At 43.2% G+C, this 19641-nt stretch overlaps 2 protein-coding genes across 9 annotated transcripts in view; one reads left to right on the top strand and one right to left on the bottom strand.

Annotated features, from left to right (window-relative positions):
* LOC117545692 (membrane-associated guanylate kinase, WW and PDZ domain-containing protein 2-like) overlaps positions 1 to 10449 on the top strand; it is a 97122-nt gene extending 86673 nt beyond the window's left edge. For 2 of the 8 annotated variants that reach the window (XM_034215583.1, XM_034215581.1), the window contains exons 15-23: positions 377 to 569; positions 1338 to 1577; positions 2550 to 2735; positions 3171 to 3417; positions 5126 to 5345; positions 5509 to 5652; positions 6159 to 6297; positions 6623 to 6711; positions 7358 to 7709. In XM_034215583.1, the coding sequence (XP_034071474.1) occupies positions 377 to 569; positions 1338 to 1577; positions 2550 to 2735; positions 3171 to 3417; positions 5126 to 5345; positions 5509 to 5652; positions 6159 to 6297; positions 6623 to 6711; positions 7358 to 7414 (1515 nt within the window). In that variant the 3' untranslated portion in view covers positions 7415 to 7709. Of the gene's footprint in view, positions 1 to 376; positions 570 to 1337; positions 1578 to 2549; positions 2736 to 3170; positions 3418 to 5125; positions 5346 to 5508; positions 5653 to 6158; positions 6298 to 6600; positions 6712 to 7357 lie in introns of all 8 variants that reach the window. The other 6 variants (XM_034215577.1, XM_034215575.1, XM_034215580.1 and 3 more) reach the window with 4 other exon arrangements.
* Positions 10450 to 10691: 242 nt separating this feature from the next.
* LOC117545693 (endoplasmic reticulum-Golgi intermediate compartment protein 2-like) lies at positions 10692 to 19515 on the bottom strand. Its single transcript, XM_034215584.1, has 13 exons — positions 19013 to 19515; positions 18339 to 18447; positions 18198 to 18244; positions 18023 to 18090; positions 15790 to 15830; positions 15314 to 15415; positions 15101 to 15193; positions 14966 to 15021; positions 14710 to 14808; positions 14523 to 14620; positions 14279 to 14441; positions 11562 to 11641; positions 10692 to 11426 (listed from the first exon to the last, which is right to left on the bottom strand). The coding sequence occupies exons 1-13, from the start codon at positions 19116 to 19118 to the stop codon at positions 11346 to 11348; spliced, it is 1143 nt and encodes a 380-aa protein (XP_034071475.1). The 5' UTR covers positions 19119 to 19515; the 3' UTR covers positions 10692 to 11345.
* Positions 19516 to 19641: the final 126 nt, after the last annotated feature.

The following is a 19641-nucleotide window of genomic DNA, read 5'->3' as shown; positions in this document are numbered from 1 at the left end:
TTCTCTGCTTCAGTTGTTGCTCGCTGAAGAGAAAGGGATGACGGGAAAAGGAGGCGCGGACGCCTTATATACGGTGGGCTTGTGCACGCATTCAGGTAGGCCCGCCCCGGGGCCGGTTACGTCTATAGAATTCTCAGTAGGTGAATGCTGCTCGCATGATAAGGTAGTACCCATAGAGTTCAGTAGAGGGTGGAGCCTGTGAGAGATATAACTATGATCCTTAAAAAATGTAGAAGGACAATAAAAGCAAGGTGGAAAGATGTTACCATGATATAAAACTAGATCCAGCCTGGATAAAGCAATTACTGAGCGATTCCACTGTGTTCCATTCTCTTCACCTTCATCTATGCTGCTAATATTGATTGTCTTTGAACAGATTGTTATTGGTGCTATCATAGAGAATACTCCCGCTGAGCGCGATGGACGGCTGCGACCTGGGGATGAGCTCATTTCTGTGGATAAAAATGTGGTTGCTGGGAAACCACACAAATACGTTATAGACTTGATGCACGCAGCCGCTCGCAACGGTCAAGTCAGCTTGACTGTGAGAAGGAGAGTGCAAATGCCTGGTGAGGACATGTTTTATCTTTTTGTTTTGTTTGTTTATTTCACACTTAACCGAGACTTGGAGAACATGCTGGAGATTTCACTGACACCAAATTAAAAAAAAGAGAACTTGGACAGAACACAAATGCTGACAATCTGTGTGCAGGATCAGTGTGTACTTCTCACCCACACATATTTTCTGTGGTAGTAGATCATACATACGATACGATATACTTTATTGTCCCCGTAAGGAAATTTGTTCTGGACTTCAAAAAACTGCAGCACACGACAGGAGCCCGGGTCGCAGCAGTGCCGCGCCACCTACGTGGCGGTCGGTTAACAGAGCAGGAAACCCACAGAGTGTCTGATCCTTCAGTATATACATATCAAGCCAAGTGCAAAATCTTCAGTCAGACTCTGAAGGGGGAAACCCGGTTGTGGGGTAGGTAGAGCCCTAAAAAACATTCGCATAAACTTCTATATTTTCCCATCATATGAGCCTGTTTTGTAAATAAAGTGAGCGTTTTGACCAACCACACAAAGATAAGGAGGTCGGTTAACAGAGCAGGAAACCCACACATCCTTCAGTACAGTATAAACTTTATAGTACATAGAAAATGTCAAGGCTAAATTTGGCTTTGGCACGGTTGCATGCAATATATTCTGCAGAGCTGGAATGTCTCCAGCAGTTACATCTTGGGCTGCTTTATATTAAAAAGCTTTAATAAAGTAACAGCCATCGAGAGCAAATTGATCATGTTTCATGGTAGCTGTTGCTTTGACTCCTCCAGGTGAGCTGTGTCCTGTGAACGGCCGCAGCCCCGGCTCTGTGTCGACCCAACACAGCTCTCCACGAAGCGACGCAGCCTCAGCTTCGGGCCCTCCAGCTTTAGCCGTCCCAGCTGCCACCTCTCCTCCAGAGGGATCCGCCCTGCAAACCAGTGATGTGGTTATTCACCGCAAGGAGAACGAGGGCTTCGGCTTCGTCATCATCAGCTCCCTAAACAGACCGGAGAACGCCTCCGTCATCAGTGAGTGGTTTCTTTCTGGAGCCTTAAAGGCTGTTACTGAGGGCCAATGGTGATTTTATAAATCCAGATAACTTAGAATCCTGAGGCTGGTGACTGTTTATGAGGTTTTGCTACTGTCTCAATCCAAGTATAATATCATTACAAAATATTTAAATGGATTTATAAACTATTACATTTTTACCAGACAAGGCCCGTTGTGTTTGCACTGCATTTTCCCTCAAAAACAGGGTCAGAAGTATAATATCCATCTTATCTGATCCACTAATAACCAGTGGGCTTCATGCCCCTTAACAATCAGTTTGCTGCAGTGGTTTTACTTATACCTTCCAAAAGCTTCATAACTTTTATTGGCTGGGGTAGAAAGAGTATTTAAAAGTCTTAAGTTTTGCCTTTTAAACATACTGTATGGTTACACTAAAGAGAGGTGGTATCTTTTAACAGAAGATGGGATTCTTGAACCAGTCTCATTGCACGCTGAAGAATTTATAATTGAACATTATTATGGTGTATTTAGTTCACAGTAGTCATTATAATATCAAACATTAGTTCAGGGTGTAAATGTGCATGTTCACCAGTCCCTAAGGCTCTTCTCTGCTTCTGGGACTAGAAAGGTTTTATACTTAAGTGGAAATGTTCAGTTTTCTTCAATTTTTCTATCTCTAAAAAAACATGAAACACGAAAACATGTTTTGTGAAGATGATATTGCCCTAAAACGGTGATTTAAGATCTTTAAAGGTACGTTTCATAGCAGATTTAAACAATGTAAATGTTTCTGTTTAGTGGCATTGCTTTATCTGGATTAACAACATTTCTAAATGTAATGATTGAAACTGTTTAATGCCAGGCGACGCTCTTGTTGTAACACAATCCATGTTATTCTCTCCACTTCAAAATAGCTTTTTTATTAGTGCTGTTTTGAAATGTTTCTTCCAAATAGCCATTAACAACCACCTTGTTATGCCTCTTTCCAGCGGTGCCCCATAAAATAGGCCGCATCATCGAGGGCAGCCCTGCGGATCGATGTGGGAAGCTGAAGGTGGGCGACCGGATCCTGGCGGTGAACGGACAGTCCATCATCAGCATGCCGCACGCAGACATTGTGAAGCTCATTAAAGATGCTGGGCTTACTGTCACGCTGCACATCATACCAGAAGAGGGTGAGTGTCTGTGTGTGACATGAAAACAAATACTGTGACTTCAGTTTTATGTTCCAGCTTGTTTTGGTTTCCCCTTTATAGAAGAAAACTGCAAATGACAGACAAAATGTATCTTCTTAGGCAGGTTCACATAGTAATCCTGAAAGGAGCACAATGTCAGGAAGGAGCTTTCTCGAAGTGTTTTGTTTATGGTGACACTTGAACATAATCCAGAACCAAAGGGTTGTCTGTTCTGATTTTAGCAATAAGACGAGCCAAAAAGTTGTAAGGCCCTTTCAGGTTATACAGAAGATAATTCAGTGGTTTTCTCAAATACATTTCAGAAAATTCTGAAAGTTCTGCAGTCTTCTGAATCCTGACACACCTTTGTCAAATGAGTTTTTTTACTCTCCTCAAAACTTTAACAGAACAAATCTTGTCTCATCTCCATCACAGGAGCCCATTCTGGCCCCGGCTCAGAGAAGCAGAGCCCCATGACCCAGAAACACAGCCCCCAGACCCAGCCCAACCCTGTAGCCCAGCCCGGCCCAGGAAGCCCCCAGCCCGGCCAGACACCAGCTCAGCCCGGACAAACCGTGAGTGGCCCCCCCGCACCAGCAGCCTCCCAGCCGGCTGGATCCCAGCAGAGCCCGGTCAGCCAGCCCTCCGGCCCCCCGCCGCCGCTCTACCTCCACGACGGCAGGTAAGACGGCTGTTCTAGTTTGTAGATTCATTTGAGGTATTATATGTAACATTTCCGTTACAACATGTGTACAAAAACAGGGTTACTGTTCGTTTGACTTGGTCGCCTCCCTTTTGTGTAACCTTCAGCGTTTTAGTTTTATGCCTTAAGCTGTCAGAACCTGACTTTTCATACCTTTTCTTACACCTTTTTACAATTAACATTTTTCATTGAAGTCGGTTTTAACTTGATATTTTACCACAATTAAAATCTTAGCCATCAGACATCTGTTGAGCAGGTCATTTTTCTTACTATAAAAACGTCCTGAACGATGAAGGACTCACAACAAGGAGATTCTGACTTCAGTGACCAACTCCAGTGACCCAAAGCTACTTCAACTATACATACATACTGTATATAGGTGCGTGTGTGCCATCCTCTCCTTGCATGCCAGTCATTTCAGGAGAAAACCTTTTTCTCAGTCAGATTGTCAAGCTGGTTTCATCTCTGTTGCATTACACCACTTCTACAGTGGCATTGAATAATTTACTTCAAGGTATCTCTTCTATAATGCAGGAACCCAGCGATCAGGCCCTTTCTCATGTCAAAACTATAGAGTGTGAGCGTGTGCATGGATAGGCGTGTGTGCATGTGACACTCGGATCAAGAGCAGCAATCCCAGAGCTGTGGATGTATTCCCACTTTACTAGTAAGAGCTTGATAAAGTTCCATAACGGAGAGCGATATCTCCATCATTTTGGTATTCAGCCACCTTAGCTGCAAACACTTATGCAGCAAACTTAGCTAAAAGGTGTCTTTACATTAACCTTCATGGTTAGCAACACTGTCATTAATTCATTCAGGAGAAGACACACATGGATATGTGAGGTTTTGTGCAGTCCAAAAAATACTTCTAATAAGTCCATGAGTGATTTATAAAGCTTTGTTGGGTAAACTCCCATATTATATCTGCTCTCTGATAACACAGAGAGTTGCAAGCAGCTATTGTCTGAGATCGCATGATGTAGTATTGTTAGATGTGCCAAGAGCAAGGACTGTCTTAGGTAAGACAGCTTTTATGTGCGCAGCTCCATTTGCTTGGAACAATCTTCAGCAAGAATTGAAACTGAGCAATCTCATTCCTCTGCATGTTTTTAAAGCTAGGCTAAATGAAATGCTCGTTGATACTATGGCCACTTGTAAATGTCTATAACTATGTAAATGTATCCTGTAAATATAATGTATAATGTCCTTTATTGTTTTATGTTTCATGTGGAACCTATATGCTGCAGGTCTCCCTTGAAAAAGAGATCTATGATCTCAATGGGACCAATCTGGTTAAATAAAGGTTTGAAATGAAATGAAAAATGAGTTGAGTCATTCATATTTTATTTTGTGCGCTGATATGGTTGGTGGGTGTAGCTTGCAAGAAGAAAGTAGTTCCTACTTGAAACTGCTCAGAAAGCCTGTGGATTATCTTGAGTAACCGGGTCATGATCTCTTGGAAGAAACATTGCTGTTTAATTTCCCTACAGGAATCAACAAAGGTTTATCTTATCTTAATTTTGCAATGTTCCTTCTTTTTTTTCTCAAAAGAAAGCAGAATTCTAATAATAAAAAAAAATATATATATTCTAATTTTGTTTAAACTGTCCCTTTAATTTTTAAAACAATATTCTCTCGATTAAGCCGCAAACTTTTCCTTTGATGTTGTTGCTTTCTCTCACAGGTCAGAGGTAAAAGCCAGACAGGATGTCAAACCTGACTACCGCCATCCTCCATTCACTGATTACAGGCAACCTCCAGTAGACTACCGTCACCCGCCGGTCTCTGATTATCGCCAGCCGCCGACGCTGGACTACAGACACCCGCCTGGCATGCTGGACTTCAGACAGCACCCTGCAGCTGCACAGTTTCCTCTGGGGCTGCCTCCTGACTTCAGACCCCAGGTAAACCCAGACCAGGATCCATTCACTTGAGATGAGACTGAGTTGTACAGATTAATTTGTATCCAGTTAGCCACCACACTGTGGAGTTGGTTTTCGCTATAATGGTCATACACTATTATTTGCGGTGGGTTTGTTAAAAGTTCTCTACATGTTTTTTTTGTAGGACTATGATTACTTTACGGTGGAGCTGGAGAAAAGTACAAAGGGTTTTGGCTTCAGTATCCGCGGGGGCCGAGAGTACAAGATGGACCTGTTTGTGTTGCGCCTTGCTGAAGATGGTCCCGCCATACGTAATGGAAGGATGAGGGTGAGACGACAAAGTTGTACAGCTCTTGTTGTTTGTTTGAGTCACAGATGTGCACTGAGAAGCAGCAATATGTCAGTTTGACCATCTTAACGTTCATCAAAAATATACACATATCACAACATGCTTGTCTGTGATTTATTCATCTCAAAGAATTTAAAGCTTTTTTGAAATGTAACAGCTCATAGTTTAGCATTTCAAAGGAAGACCGTCCCTGCTGTTGCTCTTTGCAACATGGTTATTATCTTTCACTCCTTTTATCAATACAAATCTTTAATTGACTGTGTGCCCTGCTTGGGGCAGAATAAGCTCATAGTTAGGAAAGTGTGACACTGAGTAAGTCTATGTGCACATGAACTCAGCTCACCCTTAAAAACTCCATTTGAGGTTCACTTGAACAAAGCAGCAGCTGCTCAGTGGAGCTCCACACCTACAGTTGATCAGTGTACTTTCTGTAGACAAACACAAGCTGACAGAAATCGACCCTCCGCTCTGTGTGTCTCCTCCAGGTAGGGGATCAGATCATTGAGATTAACGGGGACAGCACTCGGGACATGACTCACGCCCGCGCCATTGAACTCATCAAGGCGGGGGGCCGGCGGGTCAGGCTGCTGCTGAAGCGCGGCTCAGGGCAGGTGCCAGATTATGGTAGGTAACCCTGGAACAAATTAAGTGTCTAACCTCTTTTCACTCTCCTTAGTCTCTGACCTGATCACTTTCTAACCTTTATACTAGAGATTCATTGTTTGAGGTTCAACAAGAATGCTACGTGTTTTAACATTTTAACATTTATATCTTTCTGCCTTTTACTCCTGGCTCTGCAGTCTTTTGCTCTGTATTTAAACTTGTCTTTATGTGAAAAACTACTTTGTCCTTATATTAGAATAACACCCTTCCCTTTAGCCCTCGTGTGTTGTAACCCCTCTGCTTTAAATCTAATGATTGGTATAGGCTCTTACTTGCCTTCCCTCAGGAATGGTACCTTCCAACCTCTCCATGTGCATGAAAGGTGAAACACTAAGCTCCCCCTATTTCTTCCTAATGGGACACTCTAAAGACACGGTTTGTGGAAAACTGCACGTCTCTCCATACTGATTCATCTGTGTTCAGTGTAGCTGTGCTCTTGGCATGCGTGTATGTATGGTCATGAGTTAATGCATGGGAAAATGGCAGGCGTGTGAATTGATGTGTGTTTGTCTGCGATGGCTTCTCAATTCAATTCAAAACCTTTATTTATCCAGGTAAAATCCCATTGAGATCAATGATCTCTTTTTCAAGGGAGACCTTCTGCGTGTTGCAGTAAGAGAGCAATATGGTTTGAAGTGACCCTCCAGATGAAATTGTATCATCCTGAAGAGGGCTGTGAAGTAGACAGTGTGAAATCAATCTGCTCAGGATCAGTCTGTCACACAACTACAAACATGCTCATTGTTTTCAAGCACTGAATGAATCCTGCCCCACATGTCTGTTGTGGTAGATTACCATTTAGGTGTAGAGGCCTACATGGTCAGGTGTGTGCTCCTCACACACATTTGCATGCAATTTGCCTATATTATAGAAGAATTAGATGTTTGATTTTATTATTGTGTACATCTTTGTTCTCTCTTCTTTTTTCCTCTTCTTATTCTCTCTGTGTGCATGTGCATGCAGCTTTGTGCCACTCTGCTTTTACCTCAGTCAACCTGAGTGTTTTCGTGTTCCCTGACAGACTGTGACGGCCCCTGGGATTCCTTTTCTACAGCCCACTCTGCCCTGCAGGAAGTGACCCTCGAACCCTACCCGAATCCATTGCTCTCATCCCATCCAGCCTCAGCCCCAGACTCCCCTCATCAGCTCCCTCTAGAGGCCACAGTGTGCATGGCAGACAAAGCTCCACACCTGACAGACCACAGCTCCATGAGAGGGGCTACAGGTGGCAGGTCCACCCAGCAGAAGTGCATCATCAGGGGGCAGGGAGCCCCTCAAGGGTCTGGAGAGATGGACTGTGACAGACAGCCTCGGGCTTTGCCTCCCAAAGCTGTCCTGGGGAGGTCTGTTGAAAGAAGAGAGCAGAGGCAGAGGGAGACTTGCTCCCCCTGCTGTGAGAGGAAGGGTCTGCACACACAGGCCATGAGCACTGTCTGGCCCTGGGACCCCTATGTGAGTGTGAATCTTAATGGAGCCTCTCTCGGTGGCAGAGAGGGACACGTCAGCCTCCAGGAGAGGCTGGTGTCCAGAGGTCTGTTCCCCAGAGAAGACGAGCAGGCCAGTGGGCTCTGCTGCCCCTCCACATCCATGGAGGATAATCCTGCGAGGAGCACCGCGGCCTCCCCTGGGCCCTGGAACGTCCCTGGCTCTGACAAACTTCCCGGCACCCTGAGGTCCTGGACCTCCACAGTGAGCAGGTAGAATGATCTGGCTGGTTCGGACCGAATCACACTGTCTGGCTCCTCTTTCAGTTCCCCATCAGATGGCTAGGAAACAGCAGTACATCCCCCTCACCCTCTCTTTCTGTCCTGTTTTATTTCTTCATCCACTTCAAAAATCATATTTTCTTTTTCTTTTGTTCTTACAAATAGATCATTATTACACCCACCACCTTAAAAACAAAGGAACTTCACAGCTGTTGTAACATACAGTATAAAACCGATAAAGAAAACACACTACTGCATTTTGGACCCTCAGATGCGACAGTGTCCTGATCACAGATGGAGCAACAATCTCTGATTCTGAGTGGAGCTGTGCTTTCGACGCATACCTTTAACTGCTCGACCGTATCTGGCTCAGATTGGTGAGTGCAACGTAACCTCAGAGGGAACAAGGTTCCTCGCAGGACAGAGACATATGAACATCCAAGAGATTTACTTTGCTCCATTTTCTCTCTGCAGTGCGAGAAGAGTGAGAGTACAAATCTGTTAGAGGGGGGCAGTGACACTGACACTCCTGGAAGACATGGCACAGACCCACTGGACAGCCTGGTTAACCCGACATATGTTAGATCTCACATGCCTACCAATATATCATATACTGTAAATGTAAAGATGTGAAAAATATGTACATTTGGTAATCACAGAAACATACCTGTTGGTGTTTTTTGAGGCAGTGTTGTAGTTAGATACATTGTAAAGAAAAGAGAAAAAAACACCAGGACAGTATTTTAGGATCACTATTTCCATGGCCTCGTCTATTACTACATATCAAAGACTGTGCAAGTCACCAAACCCAGTGTGCATGGATATAAACCACCATGTCTTTATTCAAAGACTCACGTGTCTTTTAGAGGTGAAGCATAGAGAGGATAACCTCTGTGGAGCTGACCAGTTGCTACTCACGTGAGACTAAAAGAAAATCTTTTTTTTCTCATCAAATTTAACTTTTGCGTGACTGAAAACACTTTGCTTTGTAAGAACTCATAATAATGTTCTGCGTTCTGTACGCAACTTGATCACAAGTCAAACATGCAGTCATTGTGCCGAACTATGAGCTGTGTTGTATTCATTTAATGCTCAACGGTATAATTTTGTCCAGTCTATATTTCCCATTTCTATGCCTTTTACTGTGCTAAGTGTACCACATCACTGTGGGGGAGGGGCATCGGTGTGGGAAGAGGAGGCCGATGGATATGAGGTGGGGCGGAGTGCCTTACTCAAACTAATGCAGAGCTGTTGCCGTGGTGATTTGTTTCGGGAACTGAATGCAAAACAGATGTTAATGACCATGCACACATATCAGCAACCTGTTGTGGAGCCTGTTTTCCTCTGACTTAACACCCAGCAGTATATTTACAGTTAACTTGATGCACTCTTATCATATTGATGATTGCCCTGGTCCCCTGGTGTTAAAGGGGATACAATGTAGCCTGTAGCATTACATCCTCTTCTGGAGTCGTGGTTTCTGTTGTTCCATCAGTCTCATTCCAGCTTTATTTGTCCATTAAGTAAAGGAAACCAACTCAGAATGCTCGTTGAATCTGAACACAAGACGTTAGATGATCTGTGGAGCGGGTGTTCAATCAGAACATTTAGACCCTGGCAGAGCTGAGGCGTGCTGCTATTGAACGGAGACACCCAAGATGAAGTCACTCTCCTCCTGCATTTCTCCTGATATCATCCATTCCTCTCAACAAGATGTTTGCTCTCATTAAAAATGTATCACCAGAACTTTGGAGTAGTGGAGGGCCAGATGAGTTTAGAAAAAGAATCACGATGCATTGTGACAATTCGCCTGAATGCAGCACGATGGCACATCCAAGCTGTACTGGTAAACTGGTGTAGGCCTAACTGGTCACCTGCTTTTTGCAAGACAATGCACCTGCGGACTGGGACACTAGAAAGACCTGAACAGTTAAATACAACTGTGTTTCATGTGATGAACATGTTACCAAGGAGCATGTCAACATGCCACTAGGCTGTAGAAATGTGTTTACTGTATGTACAAATGTCAAAGTTCAGAAAAGATGAAAGAATATTTTATCTAGCCCTCTGTCTCCGTCCAGGCCGTCCCCCTGCCTGCTGTGAGTGATTTTGTATACAAAAACAAAAAACTGCTTTATTGGAACTTGTGAAGGATGGCACGTTCATAAATCCCCATTGAGATCAAGTATAACTGTGTAGTGTTAATTGTGTATTATTCACCTTGTACAGCTGTATTCCTACAAATATGGTTTACTGTATCATTGATACTGTAGTTTCAAAGACGTGAACAACTATTTTTATGAAATGCGACAGTACTGATATATTACATTTTGCTAAAAAACAAAAAACTTGTTTACTGAAACATATTCTGAAATACTGTCAAATAAACTCTTGACATGGTGTAAAATATTTATTTGTAGAGATTGTTTTACTTGTGACCTAATGGTGAGAACAGCAATCCACTAATCAGCAATATCTTAAATGTGAGGTATGCTGCTTTTGAATGTTTCCTACAATCTAAATCTAATATTTTTGGATGGACAAGACATTTGAAGACGGATTTCAGATATTTTACATACTAAACAATAATGATTGATAACAGAAGCCTTAGGTGAGACTAAACTAGAAACAATGTTCAAAAATAATGGGTTGACATCAAGTTTTAAGTGTTTATTATATAACAAATCAGCCTCATATTTCCAACAATTATTTACCCACAGTAACAATTTAAAACCCTTGTATTCTTTTTGCACATACCGATTTAGTAGCCATGCACACTCACACAGGTTTCCTTTCTTCATTGTAGCTGCTTACACCTCTCGTCATCAAATGTTGAACAGAGCTATGCTGGGAGTTTTCTAAGGTCACCAGACTACATCCCAGAATCAGACTCGTGTTGATTCTGGGGAAAATGCATGTATCTATCAAGCTTACACTCAAAAAAACATTACCCTGAGAACAGATCAGTGAAGACAGCTGTGTGAGTGTAACCATGGCGCTCGAACACCAGGTACCATCTATTTAATGAAGTCAGGTCCACAATAATTATGTAAAGAATTAGTGTTGGAATCGCTGTGCCGCTTTGCAGTGAAAATGACGGATAGTTAGGAGATACCCCTCACAGGCAGATGAACACTCATGTCTGAAACTTGCACCGACCCAATACAACTATAAAGAAATTATACAATGATCAACACATTTTTGAATAAAGCAGGGACGTATTCCATAATAAAACAACTTGTAAACATGTCCCCAGCATCTGGTCGTGGGTCAGGCAGAGATGGTGAGCAGAGGGCAGCCGAGTCATAGGGTCTCTTCTGACTGAACGCCATTTTCTGTAGGAATCAAGGTTTCACCGTTTGGCTGCTCATCCAGAGGAGCTTCCTGATGAAGGGGAACACAAACATGCATAATGATCACAGTAAAATATGGTTATTTTCATAAAAAGAGTAACATTTCAGTTGAGAAATAATGGTGTCTCCAGGGTTAAAGGTCATGTAATAATAATAATTGGCTTACCTTAAGATTTCTGTATATTCCCATTTGTAAACGGCAGCAAACAACATCAACCAAGAATCCTATCACACCATGGAGCATGCCTGCAGAAGAGAAGAAGATCAGACTTACAGTTTCTAATGGGGGTTTAGCTGAAGTGAAAATAACTTTTCAAAGGTTTTTCAAAATGATTAAGTGCTACCATCAATCTATTAATCATTTATAAAAGGGTGTTTTTGGCGCCTGTTTAATTCAAGTCTTTCACGAGTGACTGTCCACCCTCACAAGCAGAATTATTCCTCAGCAATTTAAACTTGGAACTCTCCAGAAACTTCATCATCTTTGGGACAGTTAATGGCAATACATGAATCATCTCCTCCCATTATCTTTAATCATTTTGTGAAAACTCCTGACAGTCAGCTTTAAGAAGATGATTTACTGGATTAGAGTACAAGATTGGATAAAGTAAAATTCTTAAATCCTGCTGTACCTGATAAACCAGAAGCACTTAGTGTACCATGTCTTTAAAGCAGCATACCAGCATTGATGCCTGCTGTGAGCCCATTCAATGAATCAATAAAAAGACATAAGCTTCAATTAAATGTTGCATCTCAAAATAAAATTCAAACATCCTTTTTAATTGTATTTGTTATGGCTTGAGAAGTCCTAGATCTAACTTGCATTGATCTGTAGGACCCCTATTTCAGAAACACACTGGAGCTTAATCATGATTTAGCCCAGTGGTTCTCAAATGGGGGTACGCGGACCCCTAGGGGTACGTTGAAGTACTGCAGGGGGTACGTGAGATTTATTATATGTTAATGAAAAAAAAACGTAATTAATACATTTAAACAAACTGCTAATAGTAGATGTTATGGAAATCTTAGACCTAGTCAATACTGTGGAGATATACAATTAGAATGATCAATCAATAAACTGGTGAAACAAACAGAGTTGTCTTTCTGTTCTTTATTCGAGGCGCCTCGAAGGCACAGGTCTCACAGAGTATAGGATAGTCTGCAGGAGTGTGCGCCATAGTCACAGAATAGCAAAGCTTATATACAAGATAGGGCGGGCAGACAGAGTTTTGTGTAGCTAGGCAGAACGCCTCAGAAATCTGCTTTCATACGGATGTCTCATATTGTTATTAGACTCCTGTGTCCTTGAGCTGTAGAAAGTATAACGGTTATCAGAATATGGAAGTTCAAACTTTGTGTGAAGAGGAGTAGTTTCAACATAGTCTGCCAAATCAGCTCTGTGGCCTTGAAGCGCTTGAGAATAATAACCCTCATTAGAGTATGCAGAGAAAACAGCATATATCAGGAAATGGCAGTAGTGTTAGACAATACTTTTTAGAAGCATTTGGTTTTAGCATATAAGGTAACATAAGAAATTGCCACTACATAGATTAACTACTTCCTTCAAAAGTTTACAGTAATTCTGGATAATAAAATGGGAACAATAAACGGGGTGCTCTCTTTTCCTCTCCCTCTCCTGACAGCTCGTCAGGCTCGTGTTTAGCTAGTTCCAGAATAGATGAAATAGCTAAGTGTGTTAGGTCTAACTCTTAGTGTATTTTGCTCGGCTCAATGGTCCGTCACAGCAGACGGAGCTGTGATCATGCAGAGCTGCGTGTTCTCCGTCAGCAGCAGCTGATCTGATCTCTCTCGCGCTTCCGGTTATACTTCACTCGCGTTTATGTCCAAATCTATCAGACCTAGCTAGTTCTAGTTAATTATATGACTGCCTGCTTATCAAAGGACCTAAACAATATGCGTTGCTTGGCAACGGCGTGTGGCCGCAAAGTATAGCATTATGCATATGTTTATACGAGGGGTCAAAATCCCATGCTCATAAAATGCTCATATATCTTTTTCTCTTCATTCCCCACGCCCCAAAATAAATAAATATACTAATTTTAGGAAAAGTAACGAAGTTTGAGCAGTGTGGGTTTTATATGAACAAAGTTACACATATTTCAAAACACGAAGTGTAATAACTGCAGTTTGCCTCCCTGTCAGAATGACAAAGGTCCTCAGTGAAGCACAAGCCCATGTTTCACTACATTGTAAGTACAACTTATTAAAAAGATCAGTTCAATGCAACTAATGTCGTCTTAGTGTTATTGCATGATGTTAAAATTGGTTTGCCATGAATTTAGTGATGGATTGTAAACATTTGAAATGTAGCATTTAGGTGTTTCTCAGTTACAAGGTTGTTGTTTTAATAAATCAGACACTGATGGTGCAGCGCAGCACTGTACCTCTTTATATAGGCTTTTTTTTTGCGCTGATCAGGGGGTACTTGGCTGAATTTTTTTTTCAAAGGGGGTACATTATTGAAAAAAGTTTGAGAACCACTGATTTAGCCCCTACTATAAATACTACATCAAATAATGAAATAAAATAAAATAAATACTTAATTGCTGCTGCTAATTTTATGATTGATCTCCTTGCCTCTAGGCAGCCATTTGGTGCTTTTAGTACAATTATTTATTATTAGTCACAGATAACATTTATTAAGCCTTGTTTATTTTTTGGTCAAATTCATGTAACTATTGCAATTTAATGCGGTTGTGTCCAGGGACTGTTTGGAAAATATTTCAATCAATTTTAAATATAGGCAATATGGGGTTTAGTCATTTTAATAACAATTAAGGCCCTTAATATTAATGAATTCACTGCCCGTGTACAAGTTTGCATCCAGCATGCTACAATGTGTTCCAGTGAGAGTTGATTTACCTGTAGTAGAGAAAATGCCTCCAACGATGCCACAGAGTCTGACAAGAAACTGCCAGAGAGGCATGTGCTGCTCCGTGACTTTGACCATTAGTGAGCTGATATCGTATTTCATGAAGATCCCCGAGACTCCATGGCTGCCTGCAGCATGGTTTATCACTCGTTCCTGCACAGAATGGAGAAATACATGTCCATCATACTTATACATACTGCACAAATAGATCACCTGTGTACAATGTGAACCTACCCGCTCAGTGACTGAGTACTGATGAGTGTCCGCAGAGATCTTGTATGTGTTCAGTTTGGTGGGCACAATGGTGAGGAAGTACTGAAACATGTGGTTGGCTGGAAAAAATAACCCAAATATTTGTTAGCTCAGTGTAAAAGCATTACATACCTTAATAATGGAATCATGTTTGGCAATACAAACACACATTCGGGAGAGATTTTCTCTGTGCCGTCCAGAGGGCTGATGATCCCAGGAATCACTTCTCCAAAGGACAGGTGGTCGATCCGGTGAGAGAAGTTATAAGCTGTGACAAAACACAACAGTTGTCATCATCGTGAATACATACACAAGTGAATACAACTGCTTTACAACTTTAATGCACAGTAAATATTATCTGCGTTTTCCCCCAGTGTGTCAACAGACATAAAGAAGACATGTGTGCCTCAATATAGTGAACTTACAGTCATGGCTGACGAGTGCAGCTAGATGGGCGTGGCCTCTGGGATGGGGGATGGACCTGTGCAGAAACATAAAGGTCAGAGGTCAGCATCTGCTAAATGTTTTCAACTTTACGTTTTAGCTATGGCGATACGTACTTTCCAACGGTAACATGGAAGTTCCCTGCCACCTTGTTAACATACAGGTGTCCATGGATCCTGCAGGCCGTAAAGGAGCTGGGACTGTCCTCACTACGGTGAAAAAGACCAAAAACAATGGGGAGGAAATACAATTGTCATTATTTAGGGGAGGTGAAAACAATTCCTTGTTAATCTTTATAATTGTATGTTAAATGTTAGCTTATGCTGTACCTTCGAGGCACAGCGGGAGGAGCTCCTCTTAATGCACCCTTAAAGAGAACGTCCTGGAGAGCGTGCTCCACCCTCAGACGCTCCTGTATGTGCAGTAGTGTCCTAACAGAGAGGTAAGGAAAATGTAAGAAAACAAAAACTCACTTGGTATAGGACAAAAACTATTCTATGTATGAAACAGTTTTGTATTTGAGGAGAAAGAGGTTTCAACATGTAAAATGTACAGGCTTGCTTGCTCTCTACACATCAGTTAAAATAAATGTACTGCTTTACTTTCTGACAGTGCACCAATAGTCTGTACAAAATATGAAAACGACAAACTGTAAATGTTGTGCTACACTATGAGAGCTGAATTTTAAATGTAATGTTAATAGCATAGCTTAATTAAAACAAATTCCACCATATTGCTTTAGGGAGTGTCTAGAATTACATGTTGAAAATGTAATTGTAATGCAATTTTAAAAATGTGATCTTACATGTGCCATAATCTTTGCTCTGGAGGGAGCTCAAAGTGGGCCTGAAAATGAACAAAAGACAAATATCAGATGAGCAGAAATTAAATACTCCAGTTACACAAAGAAATTAGGATTTAATGCATTTGTTCAATTCTATTACGACAACATCCATCCATCCATCCATCCATCCATCTTCTCCCGCTTATCCGTGGTCGGGTCGCGGGGGTAGCAGTTCCAGCAGAGAGCCCCAAACTTTATTTTCCCTGGCGACATCAACCAGCTCTGACTGGGGGATCCCACGGCGCTCCCAGGCCAGCGAAGAGATATAACCCCTCCACCTGGTCCTAGGTCTACCCCTTGGTCTCTTCCCAGCTGGACGTGCCTGAACACCTCCCTAGGGAGGCGCCCAGGTGGCATCCTAACTAGGTGCCCGAACCACCTCAACTGGCTCCTTTCGACGCGAAGGAGGAGCGGCTCAACTCCGAGTCCCTCCCGGATGACTGAACTTCTCACCTTATCCCTAAGGGAGACACCAGCCACCCTGCGGAGAAAACCCATCTCGGCCGCTTGTATCCGCGATCTCGTTCTTTCGATCATGACCCAACTTTGCCTTCTGGCTCAGCTCCCTTTTCGTCACAACGGTGCGGTAAAGCGACTGCAGTACCGCTCCTGCTGCTCCGATTCTCAGGCCCATCTCACGCTCCATTGTTCCCTCACTCGAGAACAAGACCCCGAGATACTTGAACTCCTTCACTTGGGGTAAGGACTCATTCCCTACTTGGAGTGGACAGTCCATCGGTTTCCTGCTGAGAACCATGGCCTCAGATTTGGAGGTGCTGATCCTCATCCCAGCCACTTCACACTCGGTTGCGAACCGATCCAGTGAGTGCTGAAGGTCGCAGACCGATGAAGCCATTAGAACCACATCATCTGCAAAAAGCAGTGGTGCAATCCTTAGTCCACCGAACCGCAGACCCCCTCCCCCACGACTGTACCTCGAAATCCGATCCATGTATATTACAAACAGGATTGGTGACAAAGCGCAGCCCTGGCGGAGGCCAACCCTCACCGGAAATGGGTCCGACTTACTGCCGAGGACCCGGACACAGCTCTCGCTTTGGGAGTACAGAGATTGGATGGCCCTGAGTAGAGACCCCCTCACCCCATACTCCCGCAGCACCTCCCACAGTAACTCCCTGGGAACTCGGTCATACGCCTTCTCCAAGTCTACAAAACACATGTAGACCGGATAAGCGTACTCCCAGGCCCCCTCCAGGATCCTTGCGAGAGTAAAAAGCTGATCCGTCGTTCCACGACCAGGACGGAATCCGCATTGTTCCTCCTCAATCTGAGGTTCGACAATCGGCCTGACCCTCCTTTCTAGTACCTTAGAGTAAACTTTCCCGGGTAGGCTGAGTAGTGTGATGCCTCTGTAATTGGCACACACCCTCTGATCCCCCTTTTTGAAAAGGGGAACCACCACCCCAGTCTGCCACTCCTTCGGTACTGTTTCCGACTTCCACGCAACGTTGATGAGACGTGTCAACGATGACAGTCCCTCAACACCCAGAGCCTTCAGCATTTCCGGGCGGATCTCATCCACCCCCGGGGCTTTGCCACTGTGGAGTTGTTTGACGACCTCAGTGACCTCCCCCCGGGAGATTGGTGTTGATCCCCCGTCATACTCCAGCTCTGCCTCTAACATAGAGGGCGGAGTTGTCGGGTTCAGGAGTTCCTCAAAGTGTTCCTTCCAACGCCCTAACACTCCATCAGTTGAGGTTACCAACGTCCCATCCTTACTGTACACAGCTTGGATGGTCGCCTGCTTCCCCCTCCTGAGGTGTCGCACAGTTTTCCAGAACAACTTTGGTGCCGCCCGAAAGTCCTTCTCCATGTCTTCTCCGAACTTCTCCCACACCCGCTGCTTTGCCTCGGCCACGGCTGAGGCTGCTGCCCTTCGGGCCTGTCGGTACCTTGCAACTGCCTCGGGAGTCCCCCGGGATAACAAATCCCTGAAGGCCTCCTTCTTCAGTCGGACGGCTTCCCTGACCACCGGTGTCCACCAGGAGGTTCGAGGGTTACTGCCCCTTGAGGCACCTAAGACCTCGAGACCACAGCTCCCCGCTGCGGTTTCGGCAATAGAGGCTTTGAACACCGACCACTCTGGTTCAATGTCCCCAACCTCCACAGGAATGCCCGGAATTATGACAACATATTTAATACAATTGTGCAGACTAAAGACACTCATACTCACTGGTTCATATTTTAAGCCATCAGAAGCAACCATGTTTTCTGCCAGATCCAGAACATCTGCACCGATATCTGCATTCAAATTAAAAACATCCATGAGATGCTTCCCAACTAAATATGAATGAGTACTTTTTCTAAAGCTGGAATACAAATTAAATACAGAAATGTTTTGAACTTACATTGGCAGCGCATGGCCACTGTAATGTCAACGTTTATCCTCAGTTTACTGTAAGGGAAGAGCATATGCAGTTAGTGAACATACTCAGCAAAGACCACTAGGTTGAATTACAAAAACAACATACAGCTTTTCTTTCTCTCACCTGCTGTAGTCCTTGTCCACCTCATACTCATACTTCATCCATGTGTTTGTGTACACAAAGAACTCCAGGAAGGCGAGGACAGCCATGAGAGTGAACGCTATCAGAGACACTGGAGAGAGTATCAAAATGAGTCACTGCAAAATTAAAGTGACTCCTTTACAGAGTTGGAATGTCACCCAGTACACTTAATCAAGTACTGAACTGAAATACACATTTGAGGTACTTGACTTGAATATCCAAATTATATTTCATTTCATTTCAAACCTTTATTTAACCAGATTGGTCCCATTGAGATCATAGATCTCTTTTTCAAGGGAGACCTGATGCAGATGTTTACTCCACCTCATAGGTAAATACTGTAATTTCCCTAAATGTGTGTGACAGCTTCAGATAACAGTGTTTTTCATATTCTTCCTGTAAAGTGAAAGCATGTATCTCTTACTATACTGATTGTGATTGGCTGTGATAAACTGTAGGATGCAGTGTTTAATTCCTTATTATGACGGGAACATTTGACTGCAGAATAACATATTTTACATTTGAAACTCGTAATACATATTGCTGTTTTGAAATCAGGACCTTTACTAGAATAGAGTATGTTTACGGTGTGGCACTAGCTCTTTAGGAATCTGTAGTATGTGAAAGCTTCGTGGTGCTGTATGTATCCGTGTTACCTGTCCCGCCGCTGGCTGTGGCCTCCACATAGCTCTCGGGGACTTTGGGGAAAGCGTCCAACTCCTTCACAAGGGTCAGAGCCTTCTTCTTGGTGAGCCTCCTCATGTCAGGAGCAGCAGTCGAGCAGCTTCGGGTGAGTTCCTCATAAAGTGGGTTAGTTTTCTTGCTGGTAGTTTGTTCAGTAGTAGTATTGTCACTGTGTCTTCTGTGTGATGACGGTTAACATCACAGCTGTTAGCAACCTAGCTGGCAGTAGCACTGATGTGAGTAAAGCTAGAAAGCTAGCCGGCTAGACATGGCTACGGGTGGCTGGTCGACGTAAAATAATAAAACAATATTGTACAATTAGCCCAGTCCAAAAGGCTTTTATTCACAGTGAAGCATAACAATATCCCAAAACGGGAAGTAATGTACCTGTAGTGTTGTGAGCTAGCTAGCTACAGTGCTGTTCTACATCCATGGTTCAACCCCATTGTCTGGAATAAAAACTGCCTCTTTCCGGACTCAGCGCCCTCTGGCGGTAGCTATCCATAACCGTTGGTTACAAACATACAGCATTGTCGAAAAGTACACACATTTCTTTTTATTTGTTAGTGCTTTTATATGAAGATTTCTATTAAATAATCCG

Source organism: Gymnodraco acuticeps, unplaced genomic scaffold (assembly GCF_902827175.1).
Source record: "Gymnodraco acuticeps unplaced genomic scaffold, fGymAcu1.1, whole genome shotgun sequence".
NCBI lineage: Eukaryota > Metazoa > Chordata > Actinopteri > Perciformes > Bathydraconidae > Gymnodraco > Gymnodraco acuticeps.
The sequence above is the reverse complement of the archived record's forward strand: the minus strand, read 5'-3'. Positions and strand labels throughout refer to the sequence as shown.